Source organism: Sordaria macrospora, chromosome 7, assembly GCF_033870435.1.
Source record: "Sordaria macrospora chromosome 7, complete sequence".
Taxonomy (NCBI): domain Eukaryota; kingdom Fungi; phylum Ascomycota; class Sordariomycetes; order Sordariales; family Sordariaceae; genus Sordaria; species Sordaria macrospora.
In genome coordinates this window covers 1,627,559-1,653,079 of record NC_089377.1, presented here as the reverse complement: position 1 = coordinate 1,653,079, position 25,521 = coordinate 1,627,559, and the positions used below count along the sequence as shown (strand labels likewise).

Here is a 25,521-nt window from a genome sequence, read left to right as displayed (position 1 = left end):
TAAGTCGGAAAGTGGCGTGGGGAACGGGTGGCCCGAGGAAGTTCCCCGAAATGGACATTTTGATGAATTACTATTCCGGATTAGGATGGGTTTGGGCGTTCCTTGCAGTTAAATTCCGAATTGGGGAACCTTTCGACATCGGTTGCAGCATCGTCGCCGTCGTCGGACCGTTGGTTGGAGAAGTTGTCCACTGATAAGATTATCTTGGCGATAGTATCTAGACGAATCTAATGAAACAATTCTTTTAGTGAAGGTGGACTTTCCATCAGCTGTGTGAATCCTAGCCCTCGAAGTTGATGAATGAGTTGGGCAAGGAAGTGGAACGCTCGACAATCTGTTGTTTCCCCTTGATGGCTGAACAAAGGTCACTGGGAGGCGCTGGAGTGATGTGGCATGAGTATACGTGCCTGTAGGACAATCTGAGTCCTCTTCTTCTACGGACTCAGTATCCATGACTGGCAAAGAAGTCCATATTGAGACAATGGGTCGGAGTGTCCAAGGCGTGTCACTTCGAAATTGTTGATGGCTTGTGGAAGTGCAGGTGCAACCAAAATGCGGGGGCTCAGGGGAGTCTCCGCAGGTGGTGCACTAACAGCGCCGGCTGTCTTGGCCCACTCGGGATCTCGGAGAACACTCCTCTGGTTGGTGGTGTCCTAACCTCCAACAATTAACGTCTGTCATCGGCGACATCGTGATTGGCAGAGAGCGGCTTTCGAGGTAGGATTCTTTGTCAATCCATTGACTTTCATGCAACGGGTGCCCCTCTTTGCTGATAGGGCTTATCGTGGACTTATACCAACGACCTTCATCCGCTGGATCGATAAGTTACTATTATTACTAACAGCATAGCTGGTTAGATCCTGCTGATTGCGTTAGTGACTCTGTACCCAGAACCCCGAAGTTCACACCCACCTACCTCCTAGTCGCACCTTATCGTGATGGCCATGGGAAGCAATTGACAAATGACAAGATGCTATGGACTTATCGACTTCGAGATGTGTGCTACCCAGACAGTCTGGGACGAGCTGATAAAGATGAGGGGCAAATCGACAAAAGCAAAGGATACAAGTATATCTGCCATCCCCAGGGACATATACAAGATGACGGGATCCTATTCCCGTTCATCACCAACACTCATATATACCAGCTGAGATCTTCATTGCTTCTCAGCACTCAATATCCAGTTCCTTCAACAACCCTTACCTTTTCTTTACAGTCACAGTTCTGAGCGATATCCACCGAGATGGGCTCCATCGACACCACCCTCCCACACCCCTTCGATCCTCTCTCGCGGGAGGAGATCGAAAACACCATCCTCACAGTCAAGAAGGCCCACGGCGATGTCTACTTTAACGTCGTTTCCCTTCAAGAGCCTCGCAAGGCTGAGATGACAGCATGGCTCGAGGATCCCGTCAACGCTCCCCGACCAAAGCGTCTTGCGGATGTCGTTGTCATTGCTCCTGGTGGCAAGGTGTACGATGGTCTAGTAGATCCGGCCAAGAGCGAGATCCTCTCGTGGGAGTGGGCTGAAGGCCAGCAACCTATTGTAAGTGTCCTTCAGGTAACTTCCAACTTTTCATACCGAAGATGGCTAACATCCAGGTATTAGATCACCATGGAAGAACTCCAACTTGTCGAACACATCGTTCGCAAGGACCCCAAAGTCATCGAGCAGTGCAAGATCAGCGGCATCCCCGAGGAGGACATGAACAAGGTGTATTGCGACCCTTGGACGATCGGCTACGACGAGCGTTTCGGCAGCAATGTACGATTGCAGCAAGCGCTCATGTACTACCGCCCCGAGCTCGACAACTGCCAGTACCAGTATCCTCTCGACTTCTGCCCCATCTACAATGCCGACAAGCAGGAGATCATTGCCATTGATATTCCCAAGATCCGCCGCCCACTCAGCAAAGCTCCCGCGTTCGACTACCACCCGGCTGCCATTGAGGCGAGGGGCGGTTTCCGGGACAACTTGAAGCCCATCAACATCACCCAGCCCGAAGGTGTCTCCTTCAAGCTCAGCGGCAGGGAGATCGAGTGGCAGAACTGGAAGTTCCACATCGGATTCAACTACCGCGAGGGTATCGTGCTCAACGACATCACCTTCAACGACCAGGGCAATGTCAGGCCCATCTTCTACCGCCTCTCTCTCGCTGAGATGGTGGTGCCCTACGGAAACCCCGAGCACCCTCATCAGCGGAAGCACGCCCTGGACCAGGGCGAGTACGGCGCCGGCTACATGACCAACAGCCTCTCGCTCGGCTGTGACTGCAAGGGCTCGATCCACTACCTCGACGCCGAGTTCCCCACGCGCGTGGGCGGCGTCCGCAAGATCAAGAACGCCATCTGCATCCACGAGGAGGACGCTGGCATCCTGTTTAAGCACACCGATTTCCGCGACGACTCGGTCATCGTCACGCGCGGCCGCAAGCTCATCGTCCAGCAGATCTTCACGGCCGCCAACTACGAGTACGTCGTGGCCTGGACCTTCCACCAGGACGGCACCATCCAGCCCGAGATCAAGCTGACGGGCATCCTCAACACGTACGCCATGGATCCCGACGAGGACACGCACGGCTGGGGCACCCAGGTGTACACGGGCGTCAACGCGCACAACCACCAGCACTTGTTCTCCCTGCGCATCGACGCCAACGTCGACGGTCCCAACAACACCGTGTACGTAACGGATGCTGTGCCCGGAGAAGCCCCCGTCGGCAGCAAGGAGAACTTTTATGGTAACGCTTTCTACAACAAGCGCACCAAGCTGGCGACCACGGGCGAGGCTAAGACCGATTACATCGCCCAGACTTCGCGCACCTGGGAGATCTGCAACCCCAATAAGCTGAACCCGTACAGCAAAAAGCCGGTCAGCTACAAGCTCGTCAGCCGCGAGGTGCCGCCTCTGTTGCCGAAGGAGGGTTCCCTGGTCTGGAAGCGTGCTGCTTTTGCTAGACATTCGGTTCATGTTACCAAGTGTAAGTCTTTCTTTTACCCCTATTCCCCTCCTCCCCTTACTCCCCCCTTATTCCCCCTTAGGTTCCCAGCCCTCCTCTCGATAAGAACCCACCAACTGACATCTGCCCCCCATGCAACAGACCGCGACGACCAACTCTGGCCCGCCGGCCGACACGTCCCGCAAACCTCCGGCGAGCCCTCGCGGGGTTTACCCGAGTGGATTGGCGACGGCACCGAGTCCATCGACAACACCAACGTCGTCCTGTGGCACACCTTCGGCGTCACCCACTTCCCGGCCCCCGAGGATTTCCCCGTGATGCCGGCCGAGCCCATGACCTTGCTTTTGCGGCCGCGCAACTTCTTTGCCCGCAACCCGGTCCTGAATGTGCCGCCCAGTTATGCGAGCACCCCCAGCCAGCTGCTGGCTAAAGGCCAGGGTGTCTATGATGCGGCGGATAAGTTGAGCAAGTTGGCTTTTGAGGTGCCGAAGGAGGTGGATGGTGAGGGTGTTAGTGGGGCGGGGAATGGTGCTGGTGGTGCGGCTAATGGTTCTTGCTGCAAGAGTGGTGGGTGCTAGTGAGCGTGAGGCGTTGTGACTTGGTCGAGACTCGAGTGGTTGAAATGGTATGGACTTTGTATGACTCCTGGCGTCTTTGGGATAGCCGACTTCTCGGTGTTTCTTGTACGTTGTTCTTTTTCATTTTGTGAGGTATCAAGTCAGCAGGTTTTATTGTATCCCATCATCCAACTTGGGTTTCGTCCAACATCAGACACAGATTGGATCCAAAGATACGAAAAATAGAAGCAAGTACTCCAAGGGTATCTCTCTCTAGGAGCTCAAAGGGGTATTGAAAGGGCAGAGAGACAAAAATCGCTGATCGCTGATCGCTGATCGCTCGCTCGCTAGGGGTTAGCAACTCTATTTACATGTCGTATACGCACCCATGGTCTTGACTTTTGTTCTATGTCCGTCTTCAATCCACCTCATCGGCAACGGCGCCTCCCTCCGGAACTGTAAAAAGCTCGGAGCCACCTTGTGCGTTCCAGGCGTGGGTGACAAACTTGGTATGGCTGCCACGGGCACAAAGCTCGCCCTTCTGGTTGCGGAAGGTGACGGTGGTGTAGGCGAGGGTCTTGCCGACTGTCCGGTTGTTAGCAATGAATGTTAGTCTTGTCGAAGGGGAAGGGTTATTAGTGCAGGGGAAGAACATGGAAGACTTACTCTTATCACACACAGCGGTTCCGAGGATCTTCTCACCGACTTTCCCACCACCACTAATGTAGGAAACTGGATTTTCATCGACTGGTTAGCATCGTGCGTTCTCGTGAAGCAACACGTGGGACCCTCTTCTTTTGCTAGGGAAGAAGTCTCGTTGACAGAAGCAAACATACCGTTGAGATCCGTCGACACACCGGTGGCATAGAGTCCCTTAGACGCAACAGCCAGAGATCCACCAAGATCAACCATGCTGGCAATGGTTCCGCCGTGGATGATCTTCAGACGGTTGGTGTGGTCCTTGGTGATGTCGAGCTCAAAATTGACCTTGCCCTGGGTGGCACCGGTGACTCGGAACTGGAGAGTTTGATGATGTGAGTTGCCTGTTCATAAGACCCATGATGCCTTTCAGGGTATTTCCCACTTACTTGAGGCCCAAGTAGTCTGTCAACATGTGGTCAGTCTCTCACTTTGAGCAAAAGATGGTGGTGTATCACTTACCTGGGCTCGAGGCCGGACTCGGCCATGAATGACTTCATGACCTATAGAAGTGATTGTAAGCAAACGAGTCAATGCAGCTGGAAAAGTGAAGCCTTGGACTAACCGATCTCACGAATCTCAATGGTGGAAGTTTGGGTGCCATTTTCTGTTGCTGTTGAGCTCGATTTGGAGATGCCCGATGTTGGAGAAGATGCCGTGCAGGATGCAGGAGTTGGGTAATTCAGATGCAGTGTTAAGACATCGGACGGAGCACCACTGAATGCCGGAAACCAGCAACCGAGTTTACAGGGGCTTTGGGGGGCCGACCGGCCGATCCGGTGGACGGTAACAGGGGGAACAGTGACGTCGTGATAGGGACCGGTAGTGCCTGCCACGAGGGTTTTCCCCACTTATAGGTAGCGACCACCTTTAGCGGGCTGCAAGGGTACCACGGGGCAGGCAATGCTCGACGCGTACAGCGCAGTGATCATCCAACCGTGAATCGGAAATGCAGCCTTCAAGGTCTTTGCAACAAACTTGAACTCTTCCGCATACGCAACCAGCAGTACCAATTATTGCCCGACTTAACCACGCATCGAATAAACGTATCATCGGTACAACTTACACCTCGGTCCCAAGATCAAATCCAACCAGACGTATTCTTCAGTGCCGACTTCTCAACAACACAAGTCGACTAGTAGCATTACATCGTGATCCCCTCGACGAGCTATCCGGACTCGACCACATTCAAAACACTATACGCACCGCATCATAGACTCGTTCCATCACCGTGCCAGTCAGATAGCGAGAACGAAATCATACAAGCGGCCCGCTGTGCCCGCCACGTCTGCCCACCATGTCACTCGGCGGACAACAGCTCCTGGAGTACCTGGAGAAGCTGCCTGGGACAGCTTTTAGGAGGCTATACCAGTCACCCGCAACAGCTCTGGCTATCTTCCGCCGAATGCTGTCTCACCATGGTACGCAATTGGTGTGCTCCTTAGACATGGAATTCCTGATCTCTAGCTAACTCCCTTTGTTCCCTCGATAGCCAAGGTTATTGTCCGAGGCCTACTCTACATGCCGGACCCGTTCCCTCTAACATCCCTCGACATATGGTTCCCTCCAGAGTCCGGTGGGAAGATACACCGCGATCGCACCATAGCCGCTCTACGATCCCTCCACGTCCTACAGGTCTCACCGCCGGGTAAGGACCGGACCCAAGAAATCCAAATCACAACAAGCTTCAAGAAGGGCCTACAACTGGCCTTCGAAGGTGGCGGCGAAGATGGTAGCTTTGGTGTTCCCAGTTCTCTGCCCGTCGATCCCACCATCGATATCGGCTACCTCGACAAGTACGCCCGCAAGAAGTGGGACGACATCCTCCACTATGTCGTCAACAGTCTCGGAGTCCAAAGCAGTTCCGAAGGGGTGAGCGGTCCCAAGGCCAGCGTTAAGGAACTGCTCCTGGCCGGTCGCCTCGTCGAACGCCGTCCCGACACCCGAACAGGCATTGGCATTACGCAAGCTGGTTTCACATTCCTCCTTCAGGAGTCCAACGCCCAAGTATGGACTTTGCTTCTCCTCTGGCTCGAAGCAGCTGACCACGCGGCCGACTCGGGCATGGACAGCATCGACATGCTCTCTTTCCTCTTCATGCTATCCTCGCTCGAGCTCGGCACCGCCTACGACACCTCAGCCCTAACCGAAACCCGGCGGAATATGCTTCCCTCGCTCGTCGACTTCGGGCTGATCTACTTCCCGCGCGACACGCGGCAGTTCTTCCCTACCCGCCTCGCCACAACCCTAACCAGCACCGCCTCGGCCCTGCGCACCGTCTCCTCGGCCTTCACCGCCGCGACAGCTAACCCTTCCGGCGAACCAGGCACGACGACCAGCACCAGCGGCGGTCCGGCCGGCGCCACCCCCGCCGATAAAACCGGCACATCAAAGGGCATCATCATCGAGACCAATTACCGCATCTACGCTTACACCACCTCGCCCCTCCAAATTGCCGTCCTGGCTCTCTTCTGCCAGCTTAACATGCGTTTCCCCAACATGGTCTCGGGCCGCCTTACGCGTGACTCGATCCGCCAGGCTATCGGCTTCGGCATCACAGCCGACCAGATCATTTCCTACCTGCACGCCCATGCCCATCAGCAGATGGTTAGGGAAGCCACTGTGACGGGCAAGACGGTGTTGCCGCCGACGGTGGTGGACCAGATCCGACTTTGGCAGCTGGAGAATGAGCGGATGCAGACGACGGCGGGATTCCTGTTCAAGGACTTTGAGAGCACGGAGGAGTATGCGGCGCTGTCGAGATACGCCGAGGAGATTGGCGTGCTGGTATGGAAGAATGATAAGCGGCAGCTGTTCTTTGCTAGTAAGCATGAGCAGTTGAGAGATTATTTGAAGAGTCGGAAGAAGGGGGAGTAGTCTAAAGAAAAAAGGGACCGAGGGGTCTTACTGCGAGAGCAAGCACTTGGGGATGGAAAACATTGTGGGCAGATGGCGAGGGAAGAGTTGGCATCGGAGAGAATCAGTCCTCGGTGACCACGGTCAGGTTGGCTCAATACCTTATGTGCATTGAAAAAGGGAGTTCTGGGCTTGGATGCACAGGGGCGGTTTGGTTTCATACAATTACCACCAGCTTTGAGATTTGGACAGGAGTTATGGTTAAAAGGGGCTCCCGAGTTGTGAGGTACATGATAATGGCATGATACAGGGCATATTAGAGAGTAAAACAATACAAGATCATTGAAAGCTACCCAGTCACCAACTTTTCTCTTAAAAGATGTGGCTTAAGTCGTCGGTAAAGTGCTAGAGGAAACCGAGGAACGGTGGGAAAAAGGGGTGCAGGGTGCACTGAGGCCAACGTAAACTAACGCCATCCCACCTGCTTTGATTAGAAAACCTGTTAACACTTGTTAAGCAAGCTACAGTAACATGAGCCCGAATCATTGGATCATCAATAATGGAACAATCAGTCATGCTCATTCACTGCACATGTTCGGGACACTCAAAGTTTGCATCTAACTAGTATATTACAAGACTAACTAACAAGTATTGACGTTGTCATTATGAGGTTCAAAGCATGAATGAATGCCAGAAATACCCTCCAAAACGCCTGATTTCTTTGCCTCTCTCCCTGGGTATATGAAGCGGTATAATGAGGTCGGAAGCCGAGAAAATGCAACAAATAACCTCTGAACTCCGACCATGCCTGTTACCCTGGGTACACAAAGCCTTGTGATAATGCCATACCCTCCCTTTAGAGCCCATCGCTCACATGAGAAGAAACCGTAATGCTCCATGAACTCCGACATTGCCTCCTACCCAAGGTAGATGAAGCTGTATGATAATCCCCTTATCCTTGATATATTTCCCCCACTTTGAAAGAAACCGTGATGCCTGATCTGTCGTTCCAGCCAGTAATGCAAATGCAATAATAATACAGCCCATAATAAAAACCCATGATCCATCATCGCTGGGAACTTCGTCCATCTGCAAAGAAACGCCGAGGTATGCTCACGCAAGGCTCATACGATGCTGATACCGTCCCTTCTTGACCTCGTTCCCTGCCGGAGCTCCGCGAACAGTGCCGTGTCGCTCAAGACGATACCCATAGGAACTCGGCTCCGTATTGTCAAACTCCATACTGGCTGATCTTCCGTGGGTAAACACACTCCTCGGCACCTGGAGCAGTGAACGTTCCGTCTTTGAGTGCCGGATCTCGCTTTCAGGTTGTCCAAGGTTGACATTGAGGCCAGTCGTGACGATGCCTCCGCCAGAACCAGAAGGCAAGGACCCCATATTTCGGCGACTCCCAAACAGAGTCCTCCTAAAGACAGTGCTTCTGAAGCTGCGCGGATCGTGCATGGTACCGCCCCTTGGAAGCAGCACCTCCCGGTTTGTCTTTCTCGCATGGTCCTGTTGCCAAGCATACAGCGAGTTGCGTGCCTCATCTGTCGTACAGGTTGCCTCGAGATGGAGAAAGACACGACGACATCTGTTATCGTCATCAGTCAGGGCAGTCGCATCGGCAATTGTCACCCTTCTCAGCATATCCTCCCTCTCCTTTCGGAGTCTGTCCTCTCTGTCCTTCCTGGCCTTGACCTGGGATTCGCTCATGATCCTGTTTCGGCGATCGGTGTTCTTCATCCGGAAGCTCGCGGACGAATCGTCATTGTCGCCGTCATCTGTGTAAATGTGGATGACACCGGATGAATCAGAATGTGGAATTCTTGGCAGGGGCCGTCGAGGTAGGACCCTTGAAGATTCGGATACGGGAAGATCTGGCAGGGGTCGCCGGGGAAGAATCCTGGAAGATTCAGACCTGGGAATGACGCGAGTAGGTATCATGGAAGGAGAGGGAGCCTGGTGATGGGCTTTCTCCCCGTGGTGCACCGTCTTGTAGACTGCAGGATTCCGCTCGCTGACATAGGTGCTAGACTTTCTGGGAGTCTGCATGACAGCATCGGTGGTGGCCGAATGCGGTATGCCTATTTGATTGCGCACATAGAACGGTATGTGTCTATCCTCAGTCGTCTTAAGACCGAGCTGGGCAGCATCCGGGCGCCTTTTTGCAGGTGTGTCGAAGTTGCCATCACAGGCGGGCATGATGCGGCTAGAGGCGTAAACAGAGGTAGAAGGGTTGTTGTATGCTGATGCTGTAGGCGCCGAGGGGGTAGATGTCGAGTTGCTAATCTCACCAGACAACATGGCCTGGAAGGTCTGTGCCTCAATGATCAGATTGAGATTACGAGCTGTAAGCAACTCGCCGTGGAACCGGTCATGGAGAGACGAAAAGCGCCCAGCCCACCACGCCGACGGCATTGCTGTGGAAACATAGCGAGGATTGGTCGGAAGCGGTGGTGCTGCTTCTTCAAGCGTCGAAATAGGCTCCGGGGATTGGGTTGGGAGATCTTGGTCGTGGTTCATCGCTTTTCGGCCAAAGCGAGAAGATAGTGAAGACCGCGAACTTTTGGCGGTTGCGGTAGACGATGGGTTCGGGAGGTCCTGGGTACTCGTCGTGGTTGAGTGACTAAGTAGTGAGCTGCGGGAAAAGCTATGAGTAATGCTGGAAAATACATTAAATGTCCGGGACTTTGGTATGCTGTGTCTGGGCAATGGTAAAGAAACGGTTTCCTCCTGAATTCGCTCAGGGGATTGATTCTCGTTGTTGTGCTGTTTCACCCGGCCTGTAAAAGACGGGATACCTGTGGTACATCCGACGTTGCCATCATCGTCAGACACGGGGATAACACCCTTTGTCTTCACTGATTGTGCGTCAGGAAGATCTGGCTCGGGTGTGCTGCTGAGATCAGCCTTTACAGTTGATGACCGCCGTTCGCCTTTGGCTGGTCTGAGGAGTGACCAGCGGGACCCTCGTCGCTTTGGGGCGTTGCTTGGGATGTTTTGCTCCATATCAACAGCTGTAGAGCCCAGGTAAGGACCTTGAAGAGTCGGATTAATGCGATGAGGATGAGCCTCTTTGTGATGAGGCGCAGTGTTGTACAGCACTGGCTTGCGAACAAGAGCCAAAGTTTGGATGTCTCGAACAAAGCAAGGCCCGGGTGCTTCACAAAGGAAAGGGGTGCCAAGAATGAGAAGAACACAAGACGAGATGTTCCCCAAGCGACGGTGCCGAATGTGACAAGTAAAGCCCAAATGAGCTCGGCGATTGACGTTTCGTGACTGTGGACGTCGTCGTTCTGAATGCTGTTGTCTTGAATGTTGTCCTCTTGGGTACTGTCTTTTTGGAGGCTGTCCTCTTGGAGTCTTGGTATGGAAGACTGGGAATTTTCGCTGGGTCTTAAGGTCTCTTCGTCTGAGAGGCTAGGCTGGTCCTTCGCTGCAGGCTCGTCGTCCTGAAGTTGCTCGAGCTGATTCTCTGCCTTGGCAACAACGGAGCCACGGAGAGTAGGGGAAGCTTCTGTTGATGGAGGTAGCTCCGTGATCTTGCTCGAGGCTCTATCTTCGTTTCCGTGGGCCTTAACTATGGCGGCAAAGCTTGGTGGGGGGTTGCTTTTACACCAGGCAGCGTAGTAGTCCGCTTCTGGCTTGGGACTTTTGACTTGAGTGAACCGGTGTTTTTCTGGGGAAGGCGAGGTAATGTTGTCACCCAAGAGGGCTAGCGGCGTGCCGTCTGACTGCTCGCAGCCTGTCTCCTCGAGAAGAGTGCTCGCTTTGGAGGGCGACAGGAGGGAGAGTACGGAGGTGCTAAGCTCAAACTCCCCGGAGTCGATGGGTGGTCTTCTGCTCATGACGGCCAGGTTAGCGATGGAGAACCGACAAAGATGTGAACGGGAACTTTTCGAGAGTTCCTTGATAGTGGGTAACGTGTTGTACAAGTGAAGCTCGGGAGGAATATCCAGACAAGGTGACCAAGTTCTGACTTGATAGTTGAGAATAAGAGAGCGAGGATCAAGGGAACGAGGGCATCCCAGCAAGCGACAAGTTCAGGGAGGGGTCGAGTCAATACCGTGTCTCGCGAAACCCGCCAAACTCCTTCCCTCTTTGAGCGCCTGACAGAAGGTAAAAGCCAGAATATGCCAGAAATATCCCAGGTGCTGCGCAAGCACGCATATACCAGCATACGTGTATGTCCTGTGAGTGAGAGCGAAGGGCATTGCCCAGTACTCAAACTTGCGCGCATTTCTCCTGGACCCGCCTGCCAGCTGCCTGTACAGATCTGCCCTCTGCCCGGCGCTGAAAGAGGGAAGGAGTGTGGAATTTCGCGAGATCATACGGTATGCCTTGTTCAAAACGTACCTTCTTTGTTGCTTGAAGAGCAAGGATATTGTCTCCAAGCACGAGTCGCGATCAGAGATGAAGTCGTAAAGCGAAGGTCGTGGGTGTGCGCTGGCGAGAAATGGGGAGAAGGGTGGAAAGCTGCAGGATAGTTCTGGCGTTCGAAAAAGCGGGGGAAGGAAGGGTAAACGGCGGAGGCAGAGAGTGAAAAGTGGCAGCCCCCAAAAACTCTCGAGGGAGTTGAGAGCCGGTGGCAGTGAATGGTAAGTTGTGCCTGGCGAAAAATTGGGGGACGCGCCATGGCCAGACGGCAGTGATATGCGCAAGTTTGGGACTTCAGATTGTTGCCTGGACTTCGTTCTTGCTTGGGACGAAAAAGAGTTGAGTGAATGGATATATAAGAGGGAAGGTACGACCCGACTTGGGTTTTCCACTCATAGAAGTTCGTATCCGAAGGTGTGAAGCGTGTCTTATATGTTGGGAGCTTTTTTGGCAGGACCGAGACCGAAAGTCGTTGAGTCGCGGTTGGTGTTTGAATGCCGTGCCTTCCCTCCTAGTGTCGCACACGCTGCCGCCATGGTTTGCCCGGCAAGGAAATCTCAAACAAAACAAACAGCAACAATAGAGCAGAAAGTGAACTGGGATATCACGGTAACACATCGATATCCTGACCAAAAGTGTAAGACAAGAGTTAAGGCTGGTGAGAGCCACGCATAGTAATTGAAATCCAATTCTTCCAAACAAAATGCAACTGAAACATCCGCTTTTCGAGTCCGATGATGTTGATATCAAAAGAAAACACCACCCCTCATTGCTACCAAACCCTTCATCTCCATGATCCTGGACTAACGCTTGCCCTCGCGCCTAGTTCCTGGTCTCCAGTTCGCCATCCACCGCTTCTTCCCACCCTTCAATCTTGAACTTGAACGTTTCGTCCCCAGAGCCCCGTGGAATGGGGTTGCCGTGGGCATCAAACAACGCGCGCTCCCTATACGTGGCGTTTCCATCCCAATCCACGAGGATGATGGTTTGTCGCTGAGTACCGTAGAGTCCAGTCTGGAACCCGTTCGGTTGGTTATCTGGACGGCTGACTGTTGTCACCGCGTCTGAAGCGCCGTCATGAGGGCCCTTCTCCTTGATTGTGCCCCGTTGACGGGCTGCCTCCATCTCCGCTTGGTGCTGCTTGCCTCCAAAGGCTGGGATGAAGATGGAATCCTTGAGCAGCGGGATGCCCTCCTCGAGGTCGATACAGCGGTCCGCAGGGAAGTTGTTAGAATCCAGGACTTTGCAGAGCTCTTCCACCAGCACATCTTCGCTGACGTCTTCACTGGAGGTAGCCTCGATGACTTGCTTCAGCTTCTCCCTCCCGTCCCGGACCTTGGGCCATGTCAAATCATCAGTCTCCTCGCTAGGGTTGAGGTAGATGGCGTTGCTGAGTCCGTATATGTGGTCCCGGTCTCCGCAGATCCATGGGACGTGGTCGATATGAGCGGCTCTGTTGGAAATGATGGCCAGGGGCTCGATCCCCTTGTCGGATTTCCTCTTCCGCAGCTTGCCGCAGACGAGAGAGAAGCCGCCAATATCCCTCGCCTCGCCACTCCCAACCATCCGACTGACAAAGTCCTGCACCGGCTCGTCAGGATGCGCCGCTAGCCAGGCGGTCACCATGCCACCGCGGCTACGCTTTCCAGCTATGGGATGTGCCGCGTCGTGAGTGTTGGTTTCGCGGTAGTTGGTGAGCACGGCGATGTTGCCGCCCTTGGTCATGCCAAGCCATGTTCCATGCTCAGGCCGTGCCAAATCCCGGCTGGAGACGACCTCGACTTTTCGGCAGTCGTACTCATGATTGTCAGTAGAGGGCGAGTCTGACAGTGCCGTCCACCAGTGAGGTTTGCTAGTTGGCCGGAGGATGTATTCGTCTCGGTTGTCGATGACAATGAGCGCATATTTTGGGTGCGCGGTTGTGAGTAGAACGATACACATTTTTGGCGAAGAGTTTTTGGGGAATGTTTTGATGAGATCGGTTGTTTTCTTGGGAACTTTAGGTTGAGACGATGATGTAGTTGACTAAGAGCGAGCTATAGCTGGGTTGCTGGGGCGAGCTCCCGGACGATGACGATTGTTTTGATGTTCGATTTCGGACGAATATGCAAGGTTGTGCCTTTCAAGAGTAACCGGGGAACACTTGTTTAAAAAGATGTGGTCGGCGATTCTTTGGTATTTATAGATGATCTTCGGAATATCTAGGGGCACAGCAAGCAACACGACCAACACTTGTGGTCGTTGTGGTCAACCGTTTGGTTGAAGGATCTGATCTGACTTCTTCCCAGGCCAAGCCGCCATGTGTCAATCTACTGTAGGGGACGCCTGATGGCAAATTGGCAACTGCAGGAACGATAGGCAAAAGACACTATGGAATGGGCTGGACGAAGGGCTAAAGGGCAGTGCTCTACACTACGACCCTATGTTTTCATTGAAAAAGGGGGGACGATACCATTCTGGATGTTCTGGGCATTGGTGATGGCCTGTCAAACAGCCAGTGATGACATGCTAAAGTCAGGCCATACCAAGTACATCATGCACTTTATGCGGCTGGCAAAGTCTAGCCTCGGTTTGCCCGCCCAGACATGTGTAAGATGTAGATCATTTTGATCTTGGTTTTTGGGAATGGTTGCAACTCTTTGAAAGAAAAGATTACTGATACAGCTATACGGCACAGTATTCTCTACGCCGTCGTGAGACTCGAAGGATGCTCCAGCTGGGAGATATGAGTGCGGCAAATGGCGGGAAGGGTGGGGAGGCTAGGGAGGATACTGAGAAGAAACAGACACCGAATAAGATCGGTAGGGAGCCAGAACGAGTTTAAGTGAAAACATCCCACCTTCAGAGTTTGGTGACTGTCAAAAAGGGATCTTGAAGTGATGCCATAGAACCCCGCAAGTTGGACTCATGGAGTCATCCTCTGCCATGGATACCGATTCCCGATACCCGGATCTTGGAACAGGAGTTGCCCCAGTTCTCTCGATTTGTGAGCATTCTCTAGCAGACACAACCGAATGTGTCCTTCCTAAAAGTTTGCTTCACCTTGGGTAGAATGTAAAGAGGCATCACCTTGCGTAGGAGCGTGGTCCCCAAGTTGAAGAAACTGACTGGTGCTGTTGGTGAGAATTTGACAAACCGGATGAGGCCAACCAAGGGGAACCTCCACGCCGGAGAATCCCTTGCCTGTGGACGGTGCCGCACGACGGTCTCAACGGATCAAGCCAAGACCAGTAGGAGCGACGGACATGGCGACTGAACGTGGCAGCGCAGTTGACTGTTGCCAGGTGCCACCCCACTTTCACAGGCGGGTCCAAAGGCTCCCCCACCTTCAGTGGCGTCGGCTTGGCAGTTGGCTTAGAGCACAGACCACCAGAAACGACTAGCCAGTGGACTGCCGACAATGATGTGGGGTAAATATTTGCTAGGGACAGCCCGGTCGGCGTGCGGACAGCGGAGAATTTGTTTGTGGACACCTGAACACAAAGAGCACGAATGCCACGAAGGACGACAAGTGTGACTCTTCTTGTTGTCCCTCGCAGCAAGTGCGGCAGTGCCCCTGCCCGAATCGAGATTTGGGACGTCGTGTAAGTCGAAAAACAACCCAAGCAAGTTGGAGACAATGACCATGTTTTCAAGTTTGCTTTCCAATCAACTCGAAGCTCTCAGACTTTGAAGAAAACTCTTAGTTGTCGGGGCCAGATCAACCGAAGTGACGAGAGGTTGTCTGAAATGCCAAGACTTCCTTCTAAGTCCGTAAAACGGGAAGTCCATGGTCGACATCCGTGACATCCTAGCAAAATTCTCGTTTGCAAACTTGGGATCCATAGCCACCAAATCTGGGGTTGAGTTGCGGTGCTCCAACACTTTTTGGCTTACAGGCGAATGATAAGGGCGAATTGGCTGAATGGGTAGCAATGTGCCAGCACTATATCCGGCCACGCTTATGTGGCTTGAACACGTCCGCACGCGTTCTTGCTACGGTTTGTGTCTCGGAATGGGCTTTGTGTGTGGATTCGGTGGTGTCTCCCACTGGTTGATCGCTCCAGGCCAGCGGAGCAACAAGACGGGATTCTGATGCGTGACGTGATGAGCCATCGCCGTCTCAAACCAATACGCCAATCACAAAGGCCGATTTTCGGGCGGTCAAGATTCAGGACTCGTTTAAGTTTTTGGCCGCTGCCGTCTCTTGTGCCACTGCGGGGTCGGGGGCCATACTGGTACTGTACCGGTTGCATAGTACGTCGTGGTACTGTAGTGGCCTGGCCTTTGCCGGTTGCCCTGACCAAAAATCTCTGATTGACTCATATGAACTTTCGTGCTGTCGTAAAGCCGCAAGGGTCCGCGAAAAGTTTAAAACCACAGCTATATCAGCGGCATCGGGAAGCCATTCACATTTCTCAATCTTTCCTCCTTTCAATTCTGCCAACACAGTCCTCCTCAGTCTCTCCCCCTCGTCCCAGCCCGAGCCTCTCTACAGAACTAAACAACATGTGCGGAACCGACGCTCCCAGCGGCGCCAATGGCGCGGCCAACGGCCAGAACGTACGTCGACCTCGACTTTCCTCGCAATCCAATTCTTTACAACTCGAAAATGCTAACTGCTGGTACCTCCGGTTACAGCCTGCCAACTTCCGCTCCAACCCCTACCAGCCCGTCGGTGACTTCCTCTCCAATGTCGGCAGCTTCAAGATTATCGAGTCTACTCTCCGCGGTTCGTACCAACAACATAAACAACACTCTGCCTTTGCGACTTCAATTCGCTAACCCCAGAGCCAGAGGGTGAGCAATTCGCCAACGCCTACTTCGACACCGAGACCAAGATCAAGATGTTAGTCATTCCCAGTCCCAGTCACCGACCCCATCACCATCCGCTTCCCCATCTGCGTTCCCCCTTCCGCAGCCCCCGAACCCGGAACCTAGGATTGCGAGCTTGAAAAGCGGAACCAGTGCTGACTCCCCATTCGTTTAGTGCCAAGGGTAACCATGCCAAGCGCCCCGCCCCTTTTCCTTTTACAGACAACTGACCCCGGTATTCGGACACAGCCCTTGACGAATTTGGCGTCGATTACATCGAGTTGACCTCTCCCGCTGCCTCGGAGCAGTCTCGGAGGGATTGCGAGGCCATCTGCAAGCTCGGCCTCAAGGTGCGTCCCGATGCCATTGCCGGTCCGGAAGCTCGCTGGGACCCTCGGCTAACCCGATTTTCCACATACAGGCTAAGATCTTGACTCACGTCCGTTGCGATATGCGCGATGCCAAGCTCGCTGTAGAGACCGGTGTCGACGGCCTCGATGTCGTCATTGGTACTTCCAGCTTCCTCCGCGAGCACAGCCACGGCAAGGATATGGCCTACATTGAGAAGACCGCCGTTGAGGTTATTGAGTATGTCAAGTCCAAGGGACTTGAGGTTCGCTGTAAGTTTTACATGCCCCGTTTCGCATACAGCCCAAAACACCCCTTTCCACTAGCGGTTTCGGGCAAAACACTATTTGATACCGAAACCGGTCGTTTTCTCGGCACGGAGCCCGCCCCCGCAAGGTGTCTTCCAAGGATTGGCGGACGCCGGTTAGCGGGAAACGGGACTCCGTGCTAGCTCCGGGCACGGCGAATAACAACTTCTCCCAATCATTACTCCGGCACTATGTTTAGTTGGAAATGCACGCTAACATGCCCAGTCTCCTCCGAGGATTCCTTCCGTTCCGATCTCGTCGATCTCCTTTCCCTCTACCGCGCGGTTGACAAGGTCGGTGTTCACCGTGTCGGTATTGCCGATACCGTCGGCTGTGCCTCTCCTCGCCAGGTCTATGACCTCGTCCGTACCCTCCGCGGCGTTGTTTCGTGCGATATCGAGACCCATTTCCACGACGATACTGGCTGCGCCATTGCCAACGCCTACTGCGCCCTCGAGGCTGGTGCCACCCACATCGACACCTCGGTTCTCGGTATCGGCGAGCGTAACGGTATCACCCCTCTTGGTGGCTTGATGGCTCGCATGATCGTCACCAGCCCCGAGTACGTCAAGAGCAAGTACAAGCTCCACAAGCTCAAGGAGCTCGAGGATTTGGTCGCCGAGGCTGTTGAGATCAACACTCCCTTCAACAACCCCATTACTGGTTTCTGCGCCTTCACCCACAAGGCTGGTATCCACGCCAAGGCCATCCTTAACAATCCCAGCACCTACGAGATTCTCAACCCTGCCGACTTCGGTCTTACCCGCTACGTCCACTTCGCCTCGCGCTTGACCGGCTGGAACGCTGTCAAGACCCGTGTTGGCCAGCTTGGTCTCGAGATGACCGACGACCAGGTCAAGGAATGGTTAGTGCAATATCTCCCAGAACATTTCCGGGACGCAGTACTGACAATAACTCCAGCACTGCCAAGATCAAGGCCCTTGCCGATGTCCGCCCCATCGCCATCGACGACGCCGATTCGATCATCCGTACTTTCCACCTCAGCCTTCACGAGCAGAACAAGCTCCAGACTCCCGCTCTCGTCGAGAACTAAGCGGAAGCAGAGCGTTCGACCATCGAAGTTTGACAACCCAAGTTGTCGTTTTAGCATGACGGTGAATATACCAGGATTTTTACGATGAGAGATGCTGGCATCATGACGATTTTCTTTTTCTTTTCTGGGGTCCTTTTCCACACATCCACCGGAGTTCTTTGAGTACTATAATCTCCCTGTTTGGGGAGCAAAAAGGGGGTTGGTTGGGTTATACGAGGATGACTGAGCAGGCCAATACTGCCGACTGTGTTCCTAATCAGGGGGAATGCTTGATGAAGTATGAGCATGAGATAGACAAAATGAACGGGAGACGGGCATAACAATGTCACCCGTTGTCCATCAACTCTGCCCTTTCAAATTGTGATAATCAACGTGACAGGAGCCTCGGTGGAGCTTCTGGGTAGGTATCGGGAAGAGCCAGCAACACCAACTGAGTGAGATTGGGTGGTCTTGGAGTTACTCCAAGGCTGAAGCCACTCCCCTCCCGCTTGAAGTATCCACACGCACTGCAAAGGGAACGGATCTGACCGTCCTTAGTCCAGTCCCAGTAAGGTGGTTCGGAACTCGGAAGACGGACGGGCCCAGATTGCAACGCCGGTGATGGTCCGGCAGCCATCACGGGCTGGACCGCTCACACGGCCGCCGCAGTCGACACTGCCTAGCCGCTCCAGGCGAGGAGGCAAGGAGGCAAGTGACGGAGCACCATGCGGCCAGGCGGACTCCACCAAGAGACCCGACGCTCTGGCACGAACCCCTGGTCTGATGCAGGCGCATGACCCAGCCATAAGGTGATGCGAGGCTCGGATGATGTTCCTTCTCACGCTGTTCGCTTAACGGCCTTGCCTTGCCGTAGACCGTAGTCTCGGGCGCGGCTAAGGAAAGGCAGTGCCGCTGATATCCGCAACTCCACCTCGGTTCGATTGGGAATACCGGGGACACTAGAACTACCACTCCATACACAAACCCTACGAGATGGTCTTTTTGTAAGACGACGTAAGATACCTATGAGTATTGTATGACAGATCGAGATACGACTGAAAGGATGGGTTGAGGACATAGGTGGAGCATTGTGTTCAGCGGGACTCTGGGACGACCAACCGGATCCTGAGGTGGTGATTATGGGCTCTTCGTGGGTTAGGGAGTGACTCATGGGAAATGTCGGGTAGTGGAGTCGAATGCTGTCCCAAGTCACAAAGTACATGGAAGAATATATAAACTATAAACCGAGATCCTACAAATCTAAGAAGAGTTCGCCGAATTGTGAACTGCCACCGGTGTAAGAGGCTAGTGGTGCTATGTTACAACCTAAGCACTACGGTGATGGTCACACTTGACACTTCTACAGGGCACAGGCACGACATAGTGCACGGTGAAAGTCTGGTGTACCTTAAGCGGCACAGCGTTTGGTGCTTGCCTCCAGCTGTTCTACGTCTGTGAATACCACTCATCATGCATTGTACAACTTTGTGATAGGAAATAGCAGTCATACCATACCATACCAAGAGCTTCCCTCTCTAGAGGTATGTACCGGGGAGTTATTGGACTAGCGCCGGACACCCCGGCCCCCGGCCCTCTGTTCGGTTGTTGCCCGAACTGTTCGTCCGCTACTACCGTGACAGCGGGAGCCGGGAGGGCCCGCCTGGCTCCACGCTTCTCCGTTCCCGCTCCGGTAGTGTAAGGTTGGAACGGAGTACCCTTGTTTCGACGATAAAAAATAGAAGAAGGAAACAAAATGCTGTGATGAAGCAGTTGAACAGCCGGTCAGATGTTCTGTGTTGTTCCATTAAGCGGTAGCCAACTGAGGCACCTGAGGGTCGTGCGAGTCTGGAGCCAGGGACAAAGATAAAGGTCATCGTACAGTGGCTCAAGTGGGTTGAACAAAGCGGCTGAGATCGAGATACCGATCTGTAGTGTACGGTGCCAGGCACTCAGGCACTCGGGCGGACCCTTTGTGCTTCCAGGCCAACGAAAAAAAATAAAAAAAGCACAAAGAAACAGAGGTCATCCTCAATTCCAGGGTCCAACCTTGTGTGTTTCGCTTGTATATGGCAGCACGAAATTTTGCTTTTATTTTGCTTTTCTCTGCTGTTGTGGTCGTCTGGTTCGGCGTTGGGCTGAAGTGGAAAAAAGGGGGAGAATACCGACGACGTCATCGTACATATCGTACATACATATCATAGCTAGCCCTAGCTATATTTTGGTGAACTAAGTTTCTCACCTGGTACAAGCCAGGTGATGAGAGAACTTGGAGCTATTCATATAATAGACGGTGAACTTGAGAAAAGGCCGACAAAATTAGTCCGATTGGAGGTTGGGAAGGAGGACGGCAGCTAAGTCTTGTCCACATTCGCGTCGAGATGTCTTCGGCGGCTTGCAGCGTTTTTTGTTAGCCGAGCGCCGAGCTGCTGCTCAAGGGTCGGATATGCCCGATTCCGAGTGAGACATTCTTTGCAGCGAACCCCGGAATCCCCTCATTCACACAAAGGTAAGAGGACATATGCTGTGCTTGCATCGCGCTCCGGAGCTTGTGGATGAGTGATAGGAGCAGCAGCTTGTTCTTTGTGAAGCGAAGAGAAGGCATGGATGCTCCCTGTCCGTCGTTGGGACGCGGTGCAAGTGATAGTGTTTATTAGCAGACAGCATGGTGCATCTACTTTTACATTAACAGCAAATATCAGCAACATCGGTGACACTAAAAAGTCCACCTTGGCTGTGCTTCACAACAAGGGCAGAAAATAAGGTTGATGCTCAGCAATGCAAAAATCCGGACAAGCTGCATTGTGTCTGCCTTTGATGCTGTCCGACGCATCAAGAAAGCAAAGAGTTTGTATCCGTGACAGCCGAACACGCGGACCGGATGGCTGCTTCGTAAGGCTCTTTTTCCCTTGCTTCCATCCGGAGGTCAAGGACCCTGAAAGCCTGGTACTCTGACAAACCTCCACATCGGAATAGGTAGCCTGGAGGTCAACCTCGTGTTTCTCTACCATGAGCTTAGGTTGCCCCGTTTTGAGCGCTAGAGAAGACCCTTTTCGGGATTGAGTGAGGTCGTATCGTAAACTGCCCAGGCCATGATTCTTGGCGCACTTTTCGGTGTGGAAGGGGTGACTAACTTGATTGTTGTGCAAGATTCCATCGTGTTCTGGGAATTCTTATAGTGTGCATCACCTTCTCTTCAACTTCCCATCATGCCATCTCTTATAACAACCTGATAATTGTCAACCGTTCGACTCGTCATAGAATCTTCATTCTCCGTGTACTTTTCCGTCAATCTTCAACTCAACTCACACACTCTTCAACGTTTTGAAACAGCGGCACAGCTTTCGTACCTTGCAAGTGGATGAGTGCCAAAGCGGGGCCTGGCAGTGAGAAGTGACCATTCATAGAGCTCCAAGCCAAGACCCTACGCTGTCTCCACCGCTAGCTTGACACCCACCCTGCTGCAACTGTCGTCATAGGACCAACATCTTGGACATCGTTCGTCCAAACTTGAACGTCGTCCCTTCTCTTCCGAGTCTAAGCTAGTTGCTGGTTGTCACCCAGTCTACCAAAACCAGCCTGATCCCCCAGGAACACCTGACATTGCCATTCAACGCTGACCGATTTCCATCACAAATATCCACCCTCCTGCTCTACCTTTTCGCCTTCTCGACATATCATCCCGAAGTCTTCGCCACGCCCTACTCTAGTGTCAAAGTAGCTGTACTCTAGCGAAGGGGGAGCAACGGATCGTCTACAAGCATCAACATATCACAACCCCTGCCATGGCTGGCCGAGCCTCATACCCTGACCTGGGTCGGACCGCTCCAGGTCCTGATCGCTCTGCGCGATGGGAAAGAGATCGCTTCTATGATGAACGGGAACAAAATATGACACTTGAGCGTCACATTGGCCGCGGCCCTGATCGCGAACCTCGATTCGATGCCCTTCCTATCCGGACTCGCAACCCGCACGACGACGATGATTACTTCCGCCAGGACCGTCGTGTACCTCCACCAAGGGAGCACTCCGTCGATGAACGCTACACACACGACCGCCGAGGCTGTCGCCCACATATCGACGAGGAAGAAGACGATGAACTCCTCATTCGTGAACGGCGGCGTGTTATGTACGACGATATGGAGACTCCCCGCCCTCCCTCTACTATGCGCCGACGACCATCTCCTTCCGAAAGCTCCTTCACCCGCCGAAGGCCATCTCCCGAAAGAGAAAGATTCCGCAGCCCATCTCCGCCGAGACGCCCTACTGCTAGGATGATGCGACGTACTTCCAGTGTCGACACCTATGACCGAAAGCCAAAGGGCTTCTACGACCGCGAAGAGTACGGTCCGCCACCCAGGAGGTCCGACTACCGCATTCCTGCCAACGTACCCATCCCTCTGCCCCGGCACAAGGCATTGCCTCCACCTAGAGTTTACGCCGAACACGACTACTTCCGAGATATCCAAGTCTCGGATCCTCATCGATATGGTGACGAGGAGTTCCACGCGTTCCAAGGGGGAGAAAAGGTCCGCGAGCGCGAGATCGAGAAGGAGGTTATCCACACAAGGCGCAGCCGAAGAGACCGGAGTAGGGACTCGCGTGCTTCACGTGCTACCAGTCGTAGCCATCGAAGCAGCCGCCGAAGCAGATCAGTGGCATCTACCAGTAGCAGCTCCTCGAGTAGCAGCAGCGGCGGTACCACTATCACATCAAGGAGCGAGTATCCTAAGAAGGGGAAGACGAGAATCCCCACTCGCTTGCTTTCGAGGAGGGCCCTGATTGAAAGTGGCTATCCATTTGTTGAGGAGGTAGGCTCCCAGTTCATTTTTCTAGCCGGCACGGCTTCTCGCTAACACTTTTCTCCAAGGGCAATACTACCATTATCCAGAAGGCTCTTGGTCAAGAGCATATCGATCATTTGCTCAAGATGAGCGACGAGTACAAGAAAGGTGAGTGTCGAATGTCCAGTCGGTATCAACTTCACACTAACGCAGGTCCAGCTGAGCTTGAAATCCAAGCTTCCCGCTCGAGTGCCGGTGATATCATCGAGGAACGCGAAGAACACCGCACCGAGATCATCGAATGCACCGACACAGCAATGCCAGGGCCTCCACATCACACGACACACTACACTCAAACCACTACACATCCTCCTCACCCTCACGTCCATACTACCACCGTACACACCCACCCGCCTGTTCAAGCCACATATACCCAACCAGTGATGGTAAACACGGCTGTGCCCGTACAGACTCGAGAAGTCGACTTCGCAAAGACTGTCCAGGTCCGCGACGTCTCTCCTTCCCGGGCTTCCTCCTACAGCTCTTGGGATAGTGCCTCGTCTTGGACCGACTCGACCTACACGACGGGTACCTCATGCTCTACTTGCTCGACCGCAACTGTCACACCACGAGGACATGTGCACACGCCCCAAGTGGTCCACGTCGCTCACCCAAGAGAAATGCCGGGAGGCGGAGAGCTGATGGTTCTCGATAAGAGCCACAGTATGAGCCGGAGCCGCAGTCGCCATCAGAGCCGTAGCCGCCACAGTCGTAGCAAGAGCCGCCACAGTCGTAGCAAGAGCCGCCACCGTTCGTACGAATCAGAGAGTATCCGGTCCGAGATCGACCGCCTCGAGAGACAGCTGGCTCGCAAGGAACGACACGGCAGCAGAGGCGATCTCGTCAGGGCCGAACGGCTATCCACCGGCGAGCTGGTCCTGCTCGAGGAGGAAGTTGAAAGGATCGAGGAGCCTAGCAGGGGCGTGAGGCTTGAGAAGGACAAGAGAGGTAGGCTGTCTATCAGTGTGCCGAGGAATCGCCGATAAAGCGTCACTAGCGGTGCGTTTGTCATGTGTGATTTCTTGGGTTGTGTGATGTCTTGAGACAGATGTGCTGACTTTTTTTGTCTCAACAGGTCCTCCGCCGAGGTTGATGAAGGCCATGTTGGCTACCTTGACCTAAAACGGAACGGTCAACTAGTGGCTAGACGCGTTGATTGCTATGACTGCCTCTAGACTTGGATATATTCTCTCTTCAAATGTTTTTGCATAGCCTCCTTTATACGCTCCCTTCTTTATGATAACCACTTTGGACCTTTATGAGCCATGTTACACGATTTTATGTCACAGATACAAATAATTTTGGGAACAAATACTCGGTGGCGGTGGCGGCCGAAGTCGTCTTTTCTTTTTTTTGGCGTATTGGATAAACTGTTAGCGATTCAAGTCGTTCACGAAATATTATACCTTGATCAAGCAAGTGGCTATCACACATGTTCAAGTTTCAGTTCAAAGGCTGTTTTGGGTGTGTTTATGTTTATTTCTAGCTGTAAATCCCCCTCTCGAAAGCCACTCTACTTCTCCTAACCAGCCAAAAAGCGCATCGCCTTAGCCACAGCTATGACTTTCATGTTAGCTTTCGGACTTCTTTAATTTTTTTGTTCCTGGTGGTTGCATCTCTTACCCTCGGCCTCGACGCGGCTCTCATAGTCAGGGGACAATGCCTCAGCGACAGCGACAGACAATGGCTGGCTAAGTTTGACCTGCTCTCTGAGGTGGTCGCCTACTTCTTTATTCATTTGGATCTGCTGGTTTTGACTGATTTCGCTGTCTGTACGGTGGTTGCTTGAGATAGATATGTCTTACGATCCTTGGCAACCTTTTCGAGTGTCAACTCGGCGGGACCGTTGTCCTCCGCGCCAGCTGCCTTGTTTGTGTCCTGGACAGTAGTGTCCTCCTTGACGTCGGACATAAGTAGCAGTGGCAGCCGCCTCCGCGGCGCGGCTCATGCGTTGGCCTTGCCCCTGACGCTGCTCGGTAGGGAGGCGACGGCGGGTTTGCTAGGCCACGGGCGGCTCACTGTTCACGAGAGCGTCCAATTCGGCGGTGGTGGTGGCGGGGGTGAAGAAGTCGGCAGCAGCAGGATGGTTGGACATGTTGATTTGCTAGTAAGGTGCCTTGGAAGATACTGGTGGTTGGGTAAGGTTAGGTAGTGGTAAGTAAATGGTAGGTAGGTATTATATGAGGTAATGTGGTTAATGGGAGACAGACTCTGGGAAAATTAAGTGAGGCAGGATGTTGTTTAGGTAGTGGGCGACTTTCTGTCGACGAAGAAGAGAAGAATGAAAGTGAAATGTGATGGTATTTGGGAGGTGGAGGAAGTTTGACCAGCTTGGGTGATAGAACGGGGTTTAAATGTATGGATGGGGACGGTCCAAATATTTGATTAACAACGGGTGAAGGGTTGGACGGTGAAGGGGACTGGATTAAAGGTTCACCGCCATGTTGGATGGTGAAGGTGTCTAGAGGTGGATTCTTACTCAGGGTCCAGGTTTCAGGAGGTTGGGACGTGGTGAATGCATGAAGCGTGTTCCTGCCGTACCTGAAAACCTGAGATGAAGACCTTTGACTCCTGACAGGTTAAAAGTTACCTCTAGGGAGAAGTCCTTGGTTGTCACGCAAACGAAGCGCTACGTGAATTGAAGGTAGTAAAGTGTCAATACCGTGTTGTTATAACAAATCATCCGTGTAAAAACTCCTCCAGATTGGAGTGTGAAAAGTTTCGTTGCGCTTGCATTGCATCTCTCAT

The 25,521-nt window shown here is 53.1% G+C and overlaps 7 protein-coding genes across 7 annotated transcripts; 4 read left to right on the top strand and 3 right to left on the bottom strand.

Annotated features, from left to right (window-relative positions):
• The first annotated feature begins 1,125 nt into the window (after positions 1 to 1,125).
• SMAC4_00731 (uncharacterized protein) lies at positions 1,126 to 3,554 on the top strand. The gene is made up of 3 exons (XM_003349795.2): positions 1,126 to 1,546; positions 1,610 to 2,978; positions 3,099 to 3,554. The coding sequence occupies exons 1-3, from the start codon at positions 1,244 to 1,246 to the stop codon at positions 3,533 to 3,535; spliced, it is 2,109 nt and encodes a 702-aa protein (XP_003349843.2). The 5' UTR covers positions 1,126 to 1,243; the 3' UTR covers positions 3,536 to 3,554.
• A 240-nt stretch (positions 3,555 to 3,794) lies between these two features.
• On the bottom strand, positions 3,795 to 4,869 carry SMAC4_00732 (uncharacterized protein). The gene is made up of 6 exons (XM_003349796.2): positions 4,779 to 4,869; positions 4,676 to 4,716; positions 4,603 to 4,618; positions 4,351 to 4,531; positions 4,181 to 4,246; positions 3,795 to 4,099 (listed from the first exon to the last, which is right to left on the bottom strand). The coding sequence occupies exons 1-6, from the start codon at positions 4,815 to 4,817 to the stop codon at positions 3,933 to 3,935; spliced, it is 510 nt and encodes a 169-aa protein (XP_003349844.1). The 5' UTR covers positions 4,818 to 4,869; the 3' UTR covers positions 3,795 to 3,932.
• Positions 4,870 to 5,150: 281 nt separating this feature from the next.
• SMAC4_00733 (uncharacterized protein) lies at positions 5,151 to 7,424 on the top strand. Its single transcript, XM_066089481.1, has 2 exons — positions 5,151 to 5,634; positions 5,706 to 7,424. The coding sequence occupies exons 1-2, from the start codon at positions 5,511 to 5,513 to the stop codon at positions 7,088 to 7,090; spliced, it is 1,509 nt and encodes a 502-aa protein (XP_065947727.1). The 5' UTR covers positions 5,151 to 5,510; the 3' UTR covers positions 7,091 to 7,424.
• A 255-nt stretch (positions 7,425 to 7,679) lies between these two features.
• On the bottom strand, positions 7,680 to 11,640 carry SMAC4_00734 (uncharacterized protein). The gene is made up of 2 exons (XM_066089482.1): positions 11,429 to 11,640; positions 7,680 to 10,912 (listed from the first exon to the last, which is right to left on the bottom strand). The coding sequence occupies exon 2, from the start codon at positions 10,079 to 10,081 to the stop codon at positions 8,183 to 8,185; it is 1,899 nt and encodes a 632-aa protein (XP_065947726.1). The 5' UTR covers positions 10,082 to 10,912; positions 11,429 to 11,640; the 3' UTR covers positions 7,680 to 8,182.
• Positions 11,641 to 12,104: 464 nt separating this feature from the next.
• Positions 12,105 to 13,571, bottom strand: SMAC4_00736 (uncharacterized protein). The gene has a single exon (XM_003349800.2). The coding sequence runs from the start codon at positions 13,388 to 13,390 to the stop codon at positions 12,272 to 12,274; it is 1,119 nt and encodes a 372-aa protein (XP_003349848.1). The 5' UTR covers positions 13,391 to 13,571; the 3' UTR covers positions 12,105 to 12,271.
• Positions 13,572 to 15,876: 2,305 nt separating this feature from the next.
• Positions 15,877 to 18,284, top strand: SMAC4_00737 (uncharacterized protein). Its single transcript, XM_066089483.1, has 8 exons — positions 15,877 to 15,991; positions 16,070 to 16,160; positions 16,226 to 16,277; positions 16,419 to 16,426; positions 16,493 to 16,593; positions 16,665 to 16,863; positions 17,125 to 17,764; positions 17,821 to 18,284. Exons 1-8 carry the CDS (start codon positions 15,938 to 15,940, stop codon positions 17,951 to 17,953), a joined length of 1,278 nt encoding a protein of 425 aa, XP_065947725.1. The 5' UTR covers positions 15,877 to 15,937; the 3' UTR covers positions 17,954 to 18,284.
• Positions 18,285 to 21,714: 3,430 nt separating this feature from the next.
• On the top strand, positions 21,715 to 24,429 carry SMAC4_00738 (uncharacterized protein; the record flags this gene model as incomplete). Its single annotated transcript, XM_003349802.2, has 4 exons — positions 21,715 to 22,740; positions 22,800 to 22,881; positions 22,933 to 23,721; positions 23,849 to 24,429. The coding sequence occupies 4 exons, from the start codon at positions 21,715 to 21,717 to the stop codon at positions 23,893 to 23,895; spliced, it is 1,944 nt and encodes a 647-aa protein (XP_003349850.1). The 3' UTR covers positions 23,896 to 24,429.
• Positions 24,430 to 25,521: the final 1,092 nt, after the last annotated feature.